At 39.1% G+C, this 21542-nt stretch overlaps 1 protein-coding gene across 3 annotated transcripts in view; it reads right to left on the bottom strand.

Annotated features, from left to right (window-relative positions):
• Positions 1-21542, bottom strand: part of nlgn3a (neuroligin 3a) — a 158498-nt gene that overhangs the window by 78575 nt on the left and 58381 nt on the right. For 2 of the 3 annotated variants that reach the window (XM_036134980.1, XM_036134981.1), the window contains one exon: positions 14337-14396. The exons of the other annotated variant lie outside the window; for it this stretch is intronic. In XM_036134980.1, coding sequence (XP_035990873.1) covers positions 14337-14396 — 60 coding nt within the window. The remainder of the gene's footprint in view (positions 1-14336; positions 14397-21542) is intronic. 3 annotated transcript variants of the gene reach the window in all.

Here is a 21542-nt window from a genome sequence, read left to right as displayed (position 1 = left end):
TTTTAAGGACAATAGGAAGAGAATAAATAAGAATACAATTTTCAGATAAATTATGTATCAGGGCTATGTTTTTTCTTCACAAACAGGCCTATTTGAAAAAACTCTTTTTAAAAAGTATAGTTGCCCATAATTTGATGGTTGTAAGGCTGTAACCCTAATTTTAGAGCAGGGTCTTCTTTCTTAGTTGATATACTTACTGTCCATGATAATGTTAAACCTAATTTGCTATGGGAACCGTAGATAGTGTTCTAGCAGTTTCCTGTTGTTAGCGGACTTAAGCCATGGTGGATTCCGGGTTGTTCCTAAACAAGCTGACCAATGTTCCCAAATATACTAACTCTTCCTTATGTGGGTGATGGTCTGAACAAGCTAAATGGTTCAGAAATGACCGTGACCCAACTGAGTCTGTGAACACACAGAAAAATGGGTTCCGAAATAATAACCCAGACTATCAAAACTTCTTGAATGACATCCCTGAAGCCCTAACCAAAGCCTTACTAAATTTTTAAAAACCAGACTCAAATGCTAAACTCAAGCTATTTAAATTTACTCTTCAAAATCTGCCTATATAGAGCATTGCTGATGGCTACCATAACTCTGGTTGAGATGTAACTTGCTAAGGGATTTTTAACCAAATTAATTGGGTTGGCAAAGGGCTGTCTGCGGTTGTTTGCACCTTACTGTAGAATTTTAATCTTTGATTTAGAAACATCCACTATAAATTTGCTCCCAATCATTTTGTTTAACGTTTTCTTACAATTAGGGCTGGGCAACGATTAAAATATTTAATCGCGATTAATCGCACTGATTAATCGCGATTAATCGCGATTAATCGCATTGTATTTACAAACTCCAAGAATGAATTCAAAAGTAGTGTAAAGAGCACTTTTATTTTAATGTTCTGCTGCCATATGAACAAAAGTGTTGTAACATTTGTAGCACTTATCAGTAACACATATTTAGTGTAAAGCTCAACTTAAACATGTAAAACAAAAAATAGCAATAATAATAAATTAAAGCTTATTGCCACTGACAGGGAATTCTCTTTATGGGAAAAAAATCTACCAAAAACAGGCAATTTCTGAGGTAACAGCAGGGAGCAGCATTACCATTTTATGTTCAATACCAAAGTTTAACTTGGCAGTGGTTCCAACTAACTTGTTTCTGTCATATTCCATGCTGGAAGAACTTTAAACTGAAATGCTTGCTAACTCGATATGCTTGCGTTTATTTGACGTTGACACGCGGATTTTTGTTGTTGCTTTCTCGCGCGCATATAGTGAATGGCAGGGGGAAAACAGGCAAAAATACATGGATACTTTGAAACGAGAAGCGACTTCACCGACGGCGTCGATGCAGACCCCCCCCCCCCCCCGCTCCGCTCCGCACAAAACTTGTTCCGGCCGCCAACTCACCGCCTCGCCTCGCCTAAGCTCGCTCGCGGTACCTGCGGGAAACACCGCCTTCCGCATGTCAGCTGTGTTTTTTTCCGGCCAGCACCTTTCTTCCTCTTTGAATCTGAGGCTGGGCTGACAGCGAGGTTATTGGCGCATTATCGCCACCTACTGTTCTGATTCAAACCCCTACACCGCAGCAACAGACCTTCACAAAATAAAAGCATGTGACCAACATGCGTTAACGCGCGTTAAAGAAAATATCGCCGTTAATAGTCTAATGAGTTAACGCGAAATTAACGCGTTAACTTGCCCAGCCCTACTTACAATACTTTGAATTATGCTTTGCCATATCTTTAGTTGCTGATTACCTTTTTTAGTTTCTATTTTTTTGTTAGTCAGCATTCTAGTACAGTGGGTTTAAGCTTAAGATGGCGGCGCAGCAGCCTGCAGCTACCCGAGGCCTCTGGCTCTTTATGTTTTTCTCATGTTTTTATGCAACTTATCACCATTTCCAGTATAGTAGAGGAGAGCCACTTGAACAGGTGTTAAACCACAAATTCTACGGATTGTACCAATTGTTGAAACCAGACTTTATTCTACCCGAACTGCAGCGAACAACAGAGGCTGCAATACCCCGGCTCTGAGGCCTATACGCAGGCAGACGATCCCAAGGAGATCGGCAGCTGCGGTGGCCTCCACACTAGGCTAAAGGCTAATCCACACAGGGCAGTTCTACCCGGTCTTCTCCTGGCCAATGTCAGATCAATAATCACAAACTGGACGAGATCCAGCTGACAATCGCCTCATGTAAGATGGAAAGCTATGTAGCGATCTTCACGGAGACCTAGCTGGATAAAAACATCCCTGACGCTGTAGTTGAGCTAGCAGGCCGCTCTTTGTTTTGAGCCGACCGGACTGAAGCCATACAGAGGAGCAATGGCCGAGGTTCGGCTATGTGCATCCCCAACTCTTGTTGCACAGCTGCAAAAGCGACAGGAAACTTCTGCTCCCCCTATCTGGAATATCTTTCAGTTATGTGCTGCCATTTAAATTGGTTAGAGAGTTCAGCTCTGTGATTATTATTGCAGCATACATTAAGCCTAAAGCTAATGCTAAATTAGTCCTGGAGGAGCTCTTTTGTTTCATCAGCAGCCAAATGAACAGTAATCCAGAGACATCTCTGATTATAGCTGGAGAATTTAATCAGGTAGAATTAAAAGCTCTGCTCCCCAAATTCCATCAATTCATAAAATGTTGGAGACAATAGTATATTAGATCAGGTCTACTGCAACATCCCAGGAGTATATAAGGCTGCAGCAGCTCTTAACTTTGGATTCCCCAATGATTCCTGCCTGCAAACCGCTGATCTGCAGAACCAGACCTGTGATCAAAACCATTCAGGTTTGGACAGAGGAGACCTAAGGTTTATAGGACTCTTTGAACACAGACTGGGATGTGTTTAAAGAGGGCACTGATCTATATGATAACACATCATCTGTTCTGTCATATATTCGCATCTGCACTAATGCTGTCCTACCCACAAAGACAATCCGACTGTTACCTAACCTGAAACCATGGATAGACAGCACAGTGCATTCGCTGCTGGAGCCCTGGGATACAGCATTCAGATCAGCAGACACACTGGTCTACAGTAGGGCTAGAAGTGAATTGAAAAGAGGCATCCAGACGGCAAAGCACGAGAACCACCTCAGCTACAATAACCCATGCAATATGTGGAGAGGCATCAGGACCATCACAGACTACAAGCACAGCAACCAGCAGCTCAGCAATGACCCAGCTCTCCCTGACACCTCAAACAGCTTCTTTGCACGCTTCAACTCTCCAAGCAGCAGACAGTCTGTCAGAGGTGATGCTGCACCTCTGGCAGACCTCAGCCAGAGGTGCAGCATCAGCCTCTTTTCCTTCAGCTGAACCTAGATACCTCCACCTTAAAGAAGATCAGCAGCAACAAGGCTGAAGGTCCCGACATTGTGTCAGATTGGATGCTAATCCCATATTCTGACCAACCTGCTGTTCTTTTTCTGGAGATCTTCAATCTCTCCCTGCAGCTCTCCATAGTCCCTGCCTGCCTGAAACCTCTCACTTGCAAATGTGTATTTGCCGACTTCAGGCAAATCAGAGACTGTGTTTAGACAACTATGCAAATTGTACAGTTTTGCAATTATTGCACAGTATTACACAGCGATGTCTGATTTGTGACTGGTAAATGAGTTGATTAGCAGCTAAGGACTGTTTGCATGCTCCGCAGGTAGTGCTGTTGGCCAGTGCTGTCAACTTAAAAAAAATAAAAAATGGAAAGATCAAGTCTTGTTGTTTCAGCATGTTATGTGTGATTTTGTGCCTTCTGAGACAGTGCCGGCCTCGTAAAAATGTTATTACGGTAACACATAATAGTAAGATTCTTGATTCTTAAAGTGTGTTCACATTGAACCCGAATGTGTCAGGCAGAGTGACGGATTGACATGATATCCCTATGCACAGGTGCAACACAAGAGCGATGTGACGCAAAGCGCCCGCTGTGCAATTGCTCTCGCCTGCCATGAGAATGGCCGCCGATAATGTCAGGCGAGTGACAGCATCAAAAGTGGCGACATTGTGGCGCCATTCGCGTTCAATGTGAATGCAGCTTCATGCTTAGTTTGTCCCAGCTAAATAAATTTTTTTTCACTTATAAGCTTGTTGCTTTCCTTCTTCTTCTGCTGTCAGGCCCCTCTTTCACAGCCCACTTCCAATTTGATTGCCTTAAACTCTGCTGTGTGAAGCATTCAGGAACTACTGAATATTTACCTCGTTAGGCAGCTGAACCAGATTGACTTGGCAAACTTAGATAAGAAGATAACCAACAGTAGCCTGCAAAGCGTCTGGTGAAGTGTACTGTAATCGCCTTCTCGCTTCTCTTAGGTGATTATACCAAGATTTGGAGTTTGCATCTAACTCAGAATGTAGAAGTATTCATTCAACATTCCACTATTTTTGGAAACAGCTGGCTTTTATCCTAACAGTCTTTAAAAGCTGTAAAATGTTTTTTTTAAACAAACCTTTTAGCTGCCAGGCAACAGGGGCACCAGCATCTTAAACAAAAACCAAGAGAACACAGGCGATCTGAAGGCTTGTTTTATCTCAGGCCAGGCAACATTAACACCGGTCTTGTCCCTTCCCACATCTCAGCCCTTTTAGGGTGAAGAATGCAATGTTTTTTATCGAAGGGAAATCTAAAAAGCCAGGCTCCTGCTGATCCACATTACACTCTGTCACTCTTTTACACTTTTGTAGAGAAGGTCTGTCGTTTCATGTTTAAGAGCTATATGATTCAAAAGGAAATGAATAGCTTCTAAAAACACTGAGTGGCAGATTGTGTGAAGTCATATCTTTTTATCCTTTGCTAAGAGTGTCACTATTTTACAATTATTTCACAAAATGTCTTCGATAATAGCAAATAACCATTTCCTGTTGTACTGTTCGAAAGTCATCACACTGAACCTTTAAGGCAGGCAAGTTTAAAAGCCAGCACATTATCAGAAGTGATGGGTTTGGCAGGAGGAAGCACTCTACAGCCAGAGAATATCGCACTGAGCAGTTTTCTCCAGAAATTCTGACAGCTCTGAGTAACAGAGTGATGTCACATGTGACTTTAGGTAAAGAAAGCCTAATCACAGGATTGAGCAGACTTCATAGAGATGGAGGTGACTGTTGGTGTGTGCACCTCTGCAAATATTGACACAACTAGATGTAATGAGAACAACACACTTTCTGAAAATCTGACTTACTGCTCCCTGGCCGCTGAGGTTGGCGGCAGACCAGGATGAGCATGTACATGAATGAGAGACGAGAGAATAGAAAGATGTGGACAGACACTGTCTGAGTTAAATTAGAGGGATGAGACTGGGAAGCCAACTAGGCTATTAGAGAAAGCCCCCCTCCCCTTCTGGCTTCAATCTGGATGAGAGGCCAAGGCAGTGGAGATGTTGTCATCCAAAAAGACGCAGAGAAAGTGTGCTCCTCGAGTGACTTTTATAATGCAGTGTTTCAGAGAGCTGCTTCACGTCTAGTCTATTTAGCCTCATGAGTTAAAAAAAAAAAAGATAAGAAATGCTTTACGCCCTTTTGAAATAATGGGCATCGGCGATCCTGATGAAACTCTGCTTGCTGGTGTAACGTCTGTCCTCTTTTGAAAGCCAAAGCCTCCCCAGTGAACTATATGGCTGTGGTTTGCACCTCCGGTTCCTAAAATGTTCTATTTATAATGCTTAGTTTGAAAAAAAAAAATACAGCATATTGACTGCTAATTTTCTTGTTTCTCTGACAAGTCATAACAATTCACCCTTCACAAGAGAGGAAAGACGTGTGTCATGTGACCTTTGTTCTTTGCTCAGACAGCTGTCCTTGTCCTGCCGTGCAGAGAGCACCTGAAACGTGTGATTGAATTGTACTGTGTTTAAAGCAAAGCACAAGTTTTACAAAGCAGGAACACTTTTTCTTTAAGTGTTTTTTTTTCTGCAAGAACTGGATTTGCACTGAAATATGTTAAAGTTAAAATATATTAAAAAAGTCACTTCTTAAATATATTTTATCATTTTTTTATGTTTTCATGCAGTTTGTTGAACTGCAAACTGCATGAAAACATCATCAGCATGAATAAGACGGGGTATATCCATCGAATCAGATATATTGATTCGAACAAGTAAAAGTAATAAATAAAGGAGCATTTCAGGAGTCTTGTTGTCAGGATGACATAGAGGCTCTTTGACGAATTTTTTCATGTGTGATCCATATACGATAAGTGCTCTGATTACCAAGAAAAATTGCAGAATCATTGACAGTTTGTGAAGAATTTCATTTTCACAGCATTATGTGGTGAAATCTTTGTCGCTCAAAAACGCTAATCCTGAGGTGATTGTAGTTTATTAACAAATAGATGAAATTTAAAAAAAGTATGTTTCTTTTCTTGGCTGTCTGCAACATAAAAACATAATTTAGAAAGTGCCCTTTTTTGAATGCAATACTTTCCTCAACTTTTCATGAAATGTTCTTCTGCAAGTTAATTGCCCTTTACTTCCTATTTTTGTGAAGCAGGGTCTTTTAACATTTTTGCATATCCATTATTTTCTTCCACTCAAAGGTAAAGGCCAAAAGCAGGAGAAAACAAGCACAACAAAACAGCTCACAGTAGAGACTTGCTTTGAAATGGCTGAGATGATGTCTTGTGGATCAGCTATTAGCAGAAATGCTCATCCTAGGAAGAAGCAGACCCTTCAGCAATCCAAGGATTTCTGAATAGATGGACTTTAGGGGCTATGAATTTTCATCTCAGTCCTACATCAGAGAGAATAGTATAGTGGCAGAAAGGAGAGAGCGGAGCGTGAATTCCCCCTACTGTCGATTTACCACTCTCCAGCCTGCCTCAGCTAAGGGCTTTGCTGGATGGGGATCCAGCCAGAACTGTGCAATGGAATTAATGGTAATACCCAGGCAGGTGGAGCTCAGCTCTGCTCTCTGGCACAGCAGCGATGGAGAGTGTCTCTGAGGGTAGTGGCAGGGTGTCTATATTTGTGTGTGTGTGCCTTCCTCGGGGGCTTGCTTCTAGAGCTCGGAAGAAGGCATCGTGTGCACGAACATGCTTGTGCAAATGTGCAGTCACTCTTGGCGGAGGCAGTCCTTAGAGCCTCAAATGGCAGACATGAATACGGATCTATTTTTCATCTGTCGTGGTACGCTGGGGCTGAGGGGGGTGGGTAGGTGGTTGCCTCCCGGTGCCTGTCACCAGGTCCAGCCCCTCAACACCACTTGCCACGCTTCACTTGGGAAATTTACCTCCTGCACAGACCTCAGTCCTTTATTTACATACCCAGCTTTATCTAACAACGGCAGGTAAGTGATTGAAAGCTTGCACTCCATTTTACAGTGCAATAACTGCCTCTGTAAAATTGAGTCTTGATTGTGGGCTGTTGTAAATCACTGCTGTTTGGCCCACACGCTTGTGCTGCTGGAGGGAGTGTAGTGCAGAATTTGAATGCTCTTAGGGGCGCCTAGGACTTGACTGGTGCTCACGTAGACAGGCGGATGCAAAAAAAAAGAGCCGATGCCCAGTTACAAACAGAAAAAATGAAGACGGATAGTCTCAGGAACTTAAACACATACAAAACAAAATTATATTCCTCTGTATATATTTAATTATGCTTGTCCGTTTGTCTGAGTTAAATGTTTTATTGGCTGCTCTGCAGCCTTTTTTTATGGTTAATTTATATATTACATTTTCATTACATATTCTTTATTCCTTTGGCAGCGGACAAAATCCTTTATTGTTCTTATATTTATCAGGATTAAAACTGAAGAACGTGCCCAGAGGGTTTTAACAAGGGGGAGGGCCATTCCAATATGTTGGATGAAGGGAGCAAATTAGCCCAGGATAGACGAATGGCCAAGAGGATGACCATGGTGATGCTGGGAAGAACAGAGGGAGAGATAGAAGGGGTTACGCCGAGAAACCAGACGAGGCAGCTACTCCCTCAGCTGAATGAGAATTTCTGGATAAGAGATACGTCAGCCGGAGAGTGAGAAGGGGGAATTTGGCCTGGGTTCTGATTTGTTCTTGCTCTTCAGCATGAATACAAATGTTTCATTTTTCATCAGCAATGCATGAAGTAAAATTACTAGAAACTATGATGGCGCTATTATCAGCAATAAAAGAATGGCCACTTGTGAGAGCCAAAGTTGGTGAGAGTACATACAGCAGGAAAAGTAAGTAATGAAGAAAAATTCTTCTAATTGGCTTTTCACAAAGAAATCACACTAGACGTTGGTGATGACCTAATTAATCCAAACATATAATCAAAACAAATAAGTCTATAATTTATGTGTAGTAAAAAATGGAGTGACAAAGGGAACAAGTATTGATCAGGCTTATTTAAATGTATTAACTACTTTAGAGAAAAGCCATTTTTGGTAATGACAGTTTCAAGACTTCTCCAGTCTTAAGAAAACAGCCACTTCTATTGCTAAGGAGAAATTTTAATCCATTTTTCTATCTTCAAATCTTCAAAGCTCTGGGGGCCCCCTGAGATCTTTAGTGCTTGCCATTGATTTTCAATCGTATTCAATTTGGGTGATGGCCTGTGGTATTTCACTAGCTGTATTTTCTTATTCTGAAACTAACTGAGAGTTTTCTTGGTTTTGTGTTTAAGATCATTGTCGATCTTCAAAATCCACCCTTGCCTTATCTTGAGATTCCTATCAAGAAGGTCTCCATTTATCTTCATTCAGCTGAAGGCTTCCAGCGAAACAGGCTGAAAAACAACCCAACACAATGATGTTCCTACCTCCAAACCACCCTGTTAGTACAGTCTGCCCTTTCTGGGGTGATGTGCAGTGCCATTCCTCCTCAAAACATGGCATGTAAAATGTCATCAAACGTCTTTTGTTTCGTTGCTTATAGTTTTCATGGAAAAACTGAATCGGCCAATTACAGATATTTCCAAAGGGCCCTTATCTCTTGCCCAAATCTTATAATTATTCTTCTGACTCCTCTGCCAGAAGTATTGAAAGGAGCTGCTGGCTGGGGCTGAATAATGGTGAAATAATATTATTTTCACCTCTGGATGAAAGCCTGAGTGGTGCTCACGGGAGAAAACACTCAGAAGTTTGGAAATATGAATGTAAAGTAACCTGGCCAGCCAGACTGATAATGTGTAGCACTTTACGTTCTGCACATTATCAATCTAGGACTACTCCCATTGAATCCATTCGGGGAAAGGAGGGACCCTCAGCAGAACTCGTTGAGCTGATTGGGCGACATGACATCTAGTGCCCGCCTACCAAAGGTTGGTTTTAGCCAATCACGTTGTGTCAAATTAAAATGTAAGCAGCAGGTGTCATGAGAAACCACAAGAAGGCAAGTAAAGGTGCTTCTTGCTGTTCTTCTTTCAAAGATGAAGACGTGGATTTGTACAAAACAGATGTGATATCAGCAGTAGAGGGTTTTGGCACGGGCGAACCGGGCAGCTGACCGAGGTGGCACTTTTTTTTTCAACAATACATAGGGGGCGGCACTAGTGGTAAAAAAAAAAAAAAAAAAAAGAAATTAAATATAATCTGCGCCCCAAAAAAGCAGTACAGAAACCCTCTGCAGGATGCAGCCTGTGCGCAAAATTATTTGTTACGTTTTTTTGTTGCTGCCATCAACTGTGGGACCACAGTTCTTTACTGGAGGGGCCATAGTCAGCATGATTCCAGTCAGCCGGGCCAGTAGTGGACCGAGCAGCATGACTACAGGTTAGCCCATCCCATACTAGGCAGATACTATGAGTGGGTTTTGGGTGTGTTCAGCGTACACAGAACATTAAAGGTTACACTATACGAGCATAAATAACTACTCTGCTTTATCAATTAAAATGAATGTCAATCCATACTGGCTGACCAGGAATAGAAAGACACTACAGGGGAGACTGAATTGAAAAGATTACATTTTGATAACTATAGGTTACATTCTGTTTTCCTGTTGTGTTTCTACATTAACCATTTTTACAACCCCAAGAAAAATAGAAAGCAATTGAGTAATTGTCTTACTTTGTTTGTGTTTAGCGCTTTCCGAATTTTTTTTTTATTGTATTTGTGTTCTAACACTGTCCATTCTATAATGTTTATTATTGTTGCTGTTATTGTTATTTGTGGCTGAGGAGGCCAGTTTCAGTGTAGAGCCAACACTGGATATCGGCAGCTACGCATGCGTCCTCCTGCGCTGCCATGGGTATGATGACTCGGCTTTCATCACAGCAGTGTGTCCCGCCTTAGACCTCAACCCTGCAACGTGATTGGCCCAAATCGTTTTTGGTTCGGACATAAACGGTTGAAGCCGGAGCCGTACAAGATGGATTCTCAATGCACAACTACAGCGAGAATTCATCTTGCTGGCAAGGTTAAATGTAAATAGCTTCATCAGTATCAGTATCTTAAAAGAGCTGTTTGCCTTTACCCATCATGACATTCAAGTGCAATACCTTGGTGATGGGAAACCTTCTTTTTACAGGTTATCAATTAATAATACATTTCCTGACTAATTCGCACTGAGATGAAGAAGCACTTGCCCTGTTTGTTAAACCCTGACAGATTTCAGTTGAATTTGGCACCTCCTATGGTCCAATTTTTCAAACGTAATTCAGATGCTGTACGTTTTTGGACATATAAGTATTGTTGAAAAAATTTTAATATTGTAAAAAAGTTCAATATTTCCTGTTACTCATTTCAGAAAGTCAAACTCACATATTGTATAGAGTTAAAACACAGTGAAATAGTTCAATCCTTTATGTCATTTTGATGATTACGCTTGACAGACAATGAAAACTCAAAATTCAGTATCTCAGAAAATAATAATAATAAACAATAAAAATTGATATATAATGTTCCTTTTCTCCTTAATCCTGGTAATACACTTCTGACATCCATTCAGCAGTGGCTTGACTTAAGGAACATGACGGTGGTAGGCCATGCGTAGGATTCATCTGGGTTGACTCCAGCCTCAGTCCACTCAGAATCAGAATCAGAATCAGACATATTTTAATAATTCCAGAGGGAAATTACTTAATCAGTAATTACTTACTCCTTGTGATTTGGACTGACATTCCATTCAAGGCTGCGGTTCTCCATATCACTGGTGCACCTTCTCTTACTGCACTTTCTATTTCACTCAATATGATTTGTTCTATGTATTATTTTAATATTTTGAGAAACTAAATTAAAAGTGTTCATTATCTGTAAGCCATAATTTTCAATATATATATTTTGAATCTATATTATATGAGTTTCGTTTTCTTTAATGAGTGACACAAAGTGTCAAACCTTTTCACATTATTATTATTATTTTTTAAGTGTTCTTATTTCTTGATTTATAGGATCATTTGTTAAAATATATTTGTACCTGTGGACTACCTGGGTTTTTTCAAAATCTGGTTTGAAAATCATGTCAATAGTCTTCTCCCAAATATATTTAGAGACAAATGGAGCCGTTTCAATATTTCATTTTCTCACTGGACAAGGACAGTGTGGTATGTGCAGTGTACCATTTCTTTTTCTACCAAAGTAAAATAAAGGAGGAATAGAAGGGTAACCCACCTAAAGCAATACCTATTAAACACAATCAGCCGAACAATGAAAATCTTAATTTTAGAAAGTCATGGCCAACTCTGTCATGCTTGCATTAGATACAGTTCTGCAGCAAAGATGCTTCTGGGACTATATTGCGTGTCCTCAGCGATGCTCTGCAAACAGCATTAGTTGCGCTCGGTAAAGAATAGACTTGTCACATTTTCGGTGAGGCTAGTCTAGCACAACAGCTCAGAGACCAAGCCAATGTGTATGCATGCAACGACTTGCCAGACAAAAGGATTGGCACTTGTCAGCAATTTTAAACATACAAAGGGGGCTACATACAGACACACGTAAGCCCACTTGAAGCAGGACAGAGCTGCACATGCATGAGCTGTGTGTGCACACAGACACAGGTCGAAAATCAAGACAGCTTGGCCGTAGTTGTGAAAGCTTGCCCTGGGCATGAATAAAGAAACACCTGTGTGTCAAAGTGGTGCCATGGCAACACTTCCTGATATATGATCCAGGCCAGCAGGAGGCTTCTTTTTGAACGATGAGCCTGTTGGCAATAAGGAAGGACCTTCCCGAATAACCCTTGAACATCTGGAGGAAACATCATTGATTTACAGCTTCAGGTCTCTTGTTGTCCCACTTTCAATTTACAATAATTATACAGGAAGCATAGAAGGCAACAACAATGGTATTCTTGAATATTTTCAAGACGAGTAAAATAATTGTCTAATTTACCTGCTTCAGTTTGTGTAGAAAATTAACATTTTCAGTATCCTTAACTGGGCAATCTAAACACCCCAAAATGTTAATAATGGTAAAATATTTTTCATATAATCAAAAATGAACAGTTTTACTAATGTAATAAAAAAATGGAAACATATATTAATTACACACAAAGTTATGTACTTCTAGCATCTATTTTTGTTAAAATGGCCATTTTGGCTTACAGCTAAAGAGAACCCAAAATTATAATATTTCAGAAAATATAATTATTTCAAAAGACAATACAAAAGGATTAGCCCCCAAATTCTTCAATAGACTTTGGTTCGAAATCTCAAAACTTTGGTTATACCTGTTGCTTGATCATCTTTTTGAACACTTTTTCCTTCCACTCAACTTGTCACTTTGCGAACAGCCAGCTTATTTAGCAATGAGATTTGTGGCTTACCTCCTTTTGGAGCATATCAACAATTACCTGCTTGAGAACTTCTCTATGATTGTAAAGCAGGGGTGTCCAGACTTTTTCTATTTCTATAGGAAAGGTATGTGTAAATCATTTTAGATCCAGAATTTTAAAAAAGGTTTTAAAATTTGCCATAAAAGATGGTAATCCAGCTAGTAAATCATTTTGGGTTCAATAGAAAAATCTGATTTTTGTTTTTTGGACTAGCAATATAAGAACAGACCTTGGGTCAGTATTTCTTTGAAAACACCTGCTATATTTAACCAATTTTAATAAATGCATTCAAAGCTGATATTAATGCACCAAAGTCTACATTTGAGTACAAGTCATTGGAAAGCTTTGATCCTATTTATTGTGAAATTAAGGAGAATGTAAAGAAAAAAGTATTATTAAAAGACAAATGCTTTGTGTTGTACCAAACATTTTCAACTGAAGATATTAACTTGTCTGTAATAATTTTGCCCTAATTGAAAATAAATAAAAGTTTACATCTGCACCAGCCACCTGTGTTGGTGGGCAAAAATCTTTCTTGAAATGCAGTTGGGGGGGCCGCACACGCTCGTTACAGTGGCCGCAAATGGCCCCAGTGCCGCATTTTGGACATGCCTGTAAAGCCATAACATGGCCATAACATTTCTGCATGCTTGGCAATGTGAAATATTAAAATTTTCTGAAAAACAGAATATTGGTGTAACCCATTATCATCAAGTCTCACAAATAAATTCTCTAAATAAATAACTCGGTGTAATGAATCCATATGAGTTTAACTTCCTGAATTGAAATATTAAAATAAATTACCAGTTTGATATTCTAATTTACTGAGATGCAGCTGTTCAAGTGATGTGAAAATCCAGGGTGTCATTATTATTGAAACTGAGTGTAAATCAAGGGCTTTGTGATGATACAAAACATCAGGCTTTCATCACCTTCCCTACAGTGGCAACATAAGAGAAGGGCCGTGCTATATCAAGGGTTTTGATTTAGATTCAGAGACTTAAGCTGTTTCTGTTGCAGCACAAGAGCTGTCTCTCATTCTAATCTCGGCAGCGATCCACCCTGAGCCAGGAATATCCCAAGATAAATATGGAAAGAGAACAATGTGAGTGCTGAGCAGCAACTTCCCATTTTCTACACCTCTCATCTCTAATCCTCTTCAGCATCGCTCCTGAACTGCCGCTCCTCATCTGAATGAGCAAGCAGACCTGGAGAACAGTCTGATATTACACTGCTGCATCTCTTTCCTTTGTTATTATCGCCACCAACCCACAGCTTGTGGCCACACCTTAACAAAAGGGCTCTAACTGCTAACCCTGCCCCTTCAATATCAGCTGTTGCTCTCACGGCATGAGATATTAACAAGAGTCAACTTAGGGTTTAGTTGTCATGACAGGTACTGGATGTTATCGGTCTCTAAAGTCAAAAACTCTCCTCATCCATCCACTGAATATAAATCCTTGAGAACAAGAGCCATCACATTCACTCCCGTGCAATCTCTGTGAAAATGATGCTCTACAGATGGTGATGAGACATGGGTGCTTGATGAGTGCCTATGCAATCAAAAAAAACCTATAAAGGATTATAAAACAGTGACATTTTGTTTTTAAAGGAAATCATGCACCGTCTTTGTTCACCGTGGAAAATACCTTCATCTTCGTCACCGTCGTTTTCAGACAACTCTTCGCCCTGTTTTTTTGCATGGGCCCCTGTTGTTGAAGTAAGGAGAAAAACATAGAGACGTGCAGAGAAATTCAAAATAGCATGTTTGGCAAAAAAAGACAAATGGGGGAAGGAGTCATTTCATTGACAGCAGCATTTAAAAATGCATGGGAATAGAACAATGTTCACTTAAATACAACCCAAAAGCACACATTTAACTTTCTACACAATGCCTATAACTTACATAAACATAAATCATTCATTTTGGATACACATTCAAAGAATTACACTGAGTCGTATGAGAACACAGGTTTTAAAACCTGATTTATGCAAAGCTCACCTGTTAATGTAACATATTTAACCCAGAGTCATACAGCACTGACATCTTAGAAAAGAAACTTTAAGAATGATCAGGGGGGAAATAATCAAGCTAAAGTGTTCCAAGATTGTTCTAAAATAAAGATTTGTAAAACCTTTCTTCTGTATTTTAGTATCCTCTCTCTTAAATACTCCCCCACTTTTTGTATATTTTATTTTCCAGCTAAAAAGATAAAAAAAGCACAAGACAAGTATTCAGATGTGTTTAAATTTGAGAATATTTAGGAACGCCCACAATAGCTGCTATTTCTCCAGGTAAATATATTTATTTTTGTCTCCATGTGCTACAATGTAGTTTTCTCAGAGCTCAAAAGAGATAGGAATGGTAAGAGCAGACATTAATGAAACAACTAAACCACTGCTTTTTTTCTGTTAAGTCCCTAGGATAACAGGATCAAAAGCAGGCAAAAGTACATATACAATGTGTGCACCCACAGGTAAGGGACTGGTGTGTTTTTGTCTTTGACCAGCATCTTTGAATCCACCTGGATGTGGTTGTTTTTATCAGTTACTATTATCCTTCCACCCAGATGACAAAGCGTTGGCTCCGCTGTGAAATGCTGCAGTGAAGAAAATAATTTAAAACATGTAAATAATGAAAGCGAAGGAGGCTATGATAAATTACCTGTCGAGCCAATAGAGATCAGGTAGAATAATGGTGTCAATCACAAGCAAATGTCTAAGTCGAAATGCACATTTCTTAAATGTGCAGTTGAGCCCAAAATAATTCTACATTCTGGAAGAGTAAATATTCATTATGTAGCCTTTTAATTTGACCAACATGTTTCTTTTGAGAGGGAGTAATATTAACATTTTGGAGTGGCCCGACCAGAATCCTGACTTGAATCAAACTGAGAATGAGTTAAAAGGAGCCAAAGGAGTTATAGATTAGGGTAATGGCAAAGAGGCTTTTTAACCTTAAAGACTTGAAACTCATGACTAAAGACAAATTGTCAAAATACCAGGGATAAACTGTGTATATATAAAGCTTGTCTGCAATTATAAGAAGCATTTAATTGCTATAATGCATTGATATTTATCATTGAGAAAGGTATAAATATTTCTTTACACACCATGCCTAATTACTTAGGCGGCTTGGATTGTAGGGAGCGGTTAACTCCTCAGAAATAAAATCAGACGCCAAAAAGATTGGTATCTGGAGAGGCAAGAAAATCCCATTGGACCAAGTCATTTTTTGCAGTCGATCATATGCGGAGTTGTTCTCTTGGTTGTTGGTAACGATACTAGGGGAGTGCTGATCTGTTTCTGCACATTCCTTTAAACATTGTGATGGGGCAAGTTACAAAATGAGCAACATTGATTTACAATGTTACTGGCCATCATGCGGTGATGTTATCAATTTTGTCCTTCTGTTATGTGCCATAGTTATGAAAGTTCTACCCTTAGGATAACCGAGTCACTCATCATTTACAACTAGTAATGATTCTTTGTTGCCTAACGCCAGCAGCCAAAAGGCTTTAGGATATCAATACCAATTAGTAAACTGACTTAGCTATCAATCCGTCTATACAGCAGTCTATCATCTTCTGACAGGACTTTAAAGAAATGTTATTTTTGGAGATGACCTTTTATCCAGCACCCTGTCAGTTTATATTTTCCACTCGAACAGCGCCTAATACAGTAGATCATAATGCTGCCGGTGACTTTGGACTTTTCCTCCAATCTCTACAACAGCAAAAATATAAATCAATAACAAATCTTACAGGCTTATTGACAAAAAAAACATGAGCTAATCCTTTCATTATTACAAGATGTCTTTGTGGAATAATGTTTTATTAGCAGAGTTGGGCTTGACCCTTTGCTGAGGCTTAGGTCGCTGCTGCTAATATCAATTAAAAGATAATTGAAAAAACGTTTTCTCTAGGAAAGTCTGGTCGCTCTGAAATCACATTTCCTCTACTACCTTTGAAATCATCTACTTATACTTCAACACAGCTAATAGCTTGAGGATTCATAAGGCTGTTCAGTGGAATTATTTATACTATGACAGTATGTGGATTGTATGTATCTTACGTGCTGCTTGTTTGTTATTGTTGTATCTTCATGTGTATATGGATCCATGTGCTCCATCCTGATTCTCTCCCCTCGTGTCCTTACTTGTCTTCTGCCTTCCTAATTGATTCTGTAGGTGCAACACACTATGATGCATAATGTAAAAGGTGGAGTGTCATGACATTTACTCACTTACATTTATTCTGCGAAGTAAAGAGCATATTTGCTTTGATTCCATAGCAACTACAATGACCTTGTTAAGTGTGTTCATCAGTTTTGCATCACCATGAATAATGCAGTTTAAAGAATATGGGATGTGATATGCGCTACAGCTGCAAAACCTAGCATTCGCATATGACACTGTGGTTTGAATGGATTTATGTCGAGGCAGAAGGTTTCCAGGTTGCTTCGGTTAAGGGAAAATGATAAAAACATTTGCCAAATCTCAGCCGAATTGGAATAACAGGTTTTAACATCATAGTTTTAAGATTCATTGTTAGTAAATTAAGCCAGTTTTTGCAAAATAAATGTTTTTCTTTACTGTATGGCAATAACTATTTTATTATTAGTTTATTTTTCAAAATAGTTGAAAACCTAATTTTTGGATTTGAAATAAACAATATTGTTAACTTATTCCAGTTACAACGTCACATAAGTAAATTGAAACTATTAAATATTTTTTATTTTGTGGGTGTGTGGGGTCACCCTCCAGACAACACATTTAAATTCTTATTTTAATCAATTTATTCCAAATGTATAGTTTAAAGTAAAATGTATAAATAAATATTCAATACATGCAAGCAAAAATACAAATTTTAAATGACTGACTTTGTTGGAACTATCACTCCTAATAATAGTCCAAACAGTATATTTTTTCATATATCATTTATTTTTGTAAATGTTTTGTATTTGTATGCATGACACTTACTATAGTGTCACGCATGATTACTATAGTTGTAACGAGAAATTAATATACCATCTCTAAAAAGGCACCATGTCTAAAAGGCACATGACTGTTTCTAATGTCTGACATTAAATCAGTATGAACTGTTCATAATTTATGTCAGTTAACCTCTGTGTGTAAAGCCCAGTACGCTTTATGAACTGCTCCGGACACAGTTGATGATATACAGCACAAACATCATGATCAAAGGCTCTGTCATGTGCAGAATTAGTCTTACAATGGAAAGCACTTTTATTTAACCAGGAAACCTTTTATGAGGTGAAATACACATTTGGCACAGTTTTGGTACATTTGGCGGAAATTTTGCCAAAATAACAGCTTCGCCTGGCACACTGCCCACTAAAACCTTTGTGGAACAAATATGCTGCAGCTGATTTAATCCAGATGTGCTGCAGGTATAGTCAAGATGCTGGTAAATACAATCTGAGGCGTCCCCTAAGTTCTCAAAAGGACTTCCATGGTGTATTTCACCATTTACTTAGAACAAAAAACACTGTGATCTATTATTATTTTGTCTGATTAATAAATCAGGCATAATAACAGTTGTGATAGTGGTTTCACTAGAAAAAAAAATGTGTCTTACCTTTACAGAGGTACTGTAAGGTTGCATTTAGATCTGATAATTGTGGAGTCATTGTTGATTTATTTAAGTTGCATATTTTCAGGTTCAAATTGCTTCTAAAACCCTCTGCATTTATAACTATGTTACCAACCTGTGTTGTGAAATAAACACAGCAGACCGGCTGGTCTTCAATCAGCCCAAAAGAGCACAAGTAACCTCACTGTTCATTGAGCTCCTTTGGCTACCCTTAACCACCCGCATCAAATCTAAGTCACTGATGTTAGCCTGTAAAGTGCTTAATAGATGGCTCCTATCCACTTAAACGCTTTAGCAAAGGCTTATGCCACGACTCGGTCACACCAGTTGTAAGGCGTCTGTCGGCTAGCAGTGCCTACACCAGGGGTGTTCAAGGCGCAGCCCATGAGCCTTGGCATGATTTTGTGTGACCCTCAACTACAGTTCAAGAATGGAATAGTTTTTGTTCGTTAACTTGGCCTGTTGGTGCAGATATACATGTGAAAGAAAATGTCAGTGTGCAATTTTTACCGATGCGAGGAAGATACAAATGGAGATCTTAAAATAGGAAATATAAGGTGCAGCACAATGTATTTATCTTACCTAAAGCATGTGTTATTTCTTTTAATTTAATTTCATAGCAAATAACAGCACAAACATTCAGTGACTTTCACTGAAAACCAGACTTGAGCCAACCTATTTATTAAATTTGGCTAAATAATTTAACTAATATCCTGTTGTTGTTGATGAAAATACACACAGGAAGTCCAGGCAAAGCTAATCCACCTCATAACATTGCATGCTGTTATTTGGACTTTTTTTAACCAGTTGAAACCGGCTAGTCTCTCTTTTTACGTTTCATATTCACTGTGATTTATGAGATCCCTTTTTGATAGAAATTGGACTAATCTGTTTGTTCCATTAATATATTGTGGTATTATGCCACTTATCAAAGGCTGGTGCTACTTCCTTTTGATGCTGGTGGTAATACTAGTTTGAATACAAACACAACATTGGTGAAGTAGAGTTAATGTTTTAAATGTCAACTTTTATTACCATATTTTTCGGACTATAAATCGCTCCGGAATATTGTTCCCAACAGTCAGAAAATGTGTGATAAAGAAGTAAAATACATATATAAGTCACACCAGACTATAAGTCACATTTATTTAGAAATTTATTTCACTCAATCCAAGACAAAAAACTGACATTTAATCATTTAATTTGATAAGGCAACTGATTCAATTGCACAGCTGCATCCACAATCGGCTGAAAAAATATGAAACATGCCTGAGGGGTTGAATGGGTTAAATTAGAATAACAAGCCCCCTAACCAGAAAGTTCTTGTCAGCGCATTTTAGCATAAGGGCCCATTACGCTGAGCGTTGTTAGAATTATGCTGAAATTAGACCGTAAATTTAGCGGTGTTATGTGCTAAGCTAACAGTATGACATGGATGTTTGAAAGCAATATAAAGCTGACATGCAGCATCAGTGAAGTTGTAAAAGGTCTGGAGAACAGACCTATAAGCTAGAACTAGCTGTTAAAAGCTTCACGGACAGCCCGATAACAGCGTTCTGTACCAGTCTGGGCTCTCCTTTCAAGCTGCACCATGCAACGCTCTGCTTTAACGCTGACTGAAACAGCGAAACAACATACAACCGTATTCAGTCTTTGTTGTCAATAAGTTAATGTTTCAATTAGTTTTCAAGTGGTACAGGAGCAGCATATAGTTTTCACAAGCCTAGAGCGCCCTCTTGCGGCTATAGACGGTAATGTTTAACACTTGGTTCATGTTGATCAGTTTGATTTACCATTTAAAATTGATATACAAGTCGCACCTGACTATAGCCCACAAATTCCACATCCTCCATGACCGCTCCGTTCTGTTCACGTACGTCCGACTGTGCAACTACATTGTGATTTGAATTAATGAGAACAGTTCTACATTCTCTGTGACTTCTCCAAACATCACCGTCAGGGGTCAAGTTTGTTTTCATTCACCATCAAAATACAGAACAAGTCCAATTTTCTGCTCCGTTCCAGTCCGTCAGACTCCAGCCATGTCAAGCTCCACCACTTCAACCGTATTAAAGAGGACAAAAAAACGTCAACAAGATCTGGGTAGCGAGGGATCAGTAATTACAAATTAAAACATCCTTTTTTAAATATTCCCAATAAAGTTGACTGTTTTATTTGAATATTGGATGCAAACTACTGGTTTTACACCGAACAAGGAAGCGGATTTGTCATTTAATATATATAGGCTTTGTATATAAATTAGGGCTGGGCAAGTTAACGCGTTAATTTCGCGTTAACTCATTAGACTATTAACGGCGATATTTTCTTTAACGCGCATTAACGCATGTTGCTCAGATGCTTTTATTTTGTAAAGGTCTGTTGCTGCGGTGTAGGGGTTTGAATCAGAACAGTAGGTGGCGATAATGCGCCAATAACCTCGCTGTCAGCCAAACCTCGGATTCAGAGGAAGAAAAGTGCTGCCCGGAAAAAAACAAAGCCGACATGGGGAAGGCGGTGTTTCCCGCAGGAATTTGCTTAGGCGAGGCGGTGAATTGGCGGCCGGAACAAGTTTTGTGCGGAGCGGGGGGGTCTGCATCGACGCAGTCGGTGAAGTCGCTTCTCGTTTCAAAGTATCCATGTATTTTTGCCTGTTTTTCCCTGCCATTCACTATATGCACGTGAGAAAGCAACAACAAAAAACCGCGTGTTAACGTCAAATAAACGCAAGCAACGCAAGCATATCGAGTTAGCAAGCATTTCAGTTTAAAGTTCTTCCAGCATCGAGTATGACAGAAACAAGTTAGTTGTAACCACTGCCAAGTTAAACTTTGGTATTGAACATAAAATGGTAATGCTGCTCCCTGCTGTTACCTCAGAAATTGCCTGTTTTTGGTAGATTTTTTCCCCATAAAGAGAATTCCCTGTCAGTGGCAATAAGCTTTAATTTATTATTATTGCTATTTTTTGTTTTACATGTTTAAGTTGAGCTTTACACTAAATATGTGTTACTGATAAGTGCTACAAATGTTAAAACACTTTTGTTCATATGGCAGCAGAACATTAAAATAAAAGTGCTCTTTACACTACTTTTGAATTCATTCTTGGAGTTTGTAAATACAATGCGATTAATCGCGATTAATCACGATTAATCAGGGCGATTAATCGCGATAAAATATTTTAATCGTTGCCCAGCCCTAATATAAATACAAAAGGTTTGTGGTGCCCAATGTACTCACCCAT

This window comes from Fundulus heteroclitus, unplaced genomic scaffold (assembly GCF_011125445.2).
Source record: "Fundulus heteroclitus isolate FHET01 unplaced genomic scaffold, MU-UCD_Fhet_4.1 scaffold_97, whole genome shotgun sequence".
NCBI lineage: Eukaryota > Metazoa > Chordata > Actinopteri > Cyprinodontiformes > Fundulidae > Fundulus > Fundulus heteroclitus.
Note: the sequence above shows the minus strand (reverse complement) of the source record. Positions and strands in the feature narration are given on the sequence as shown.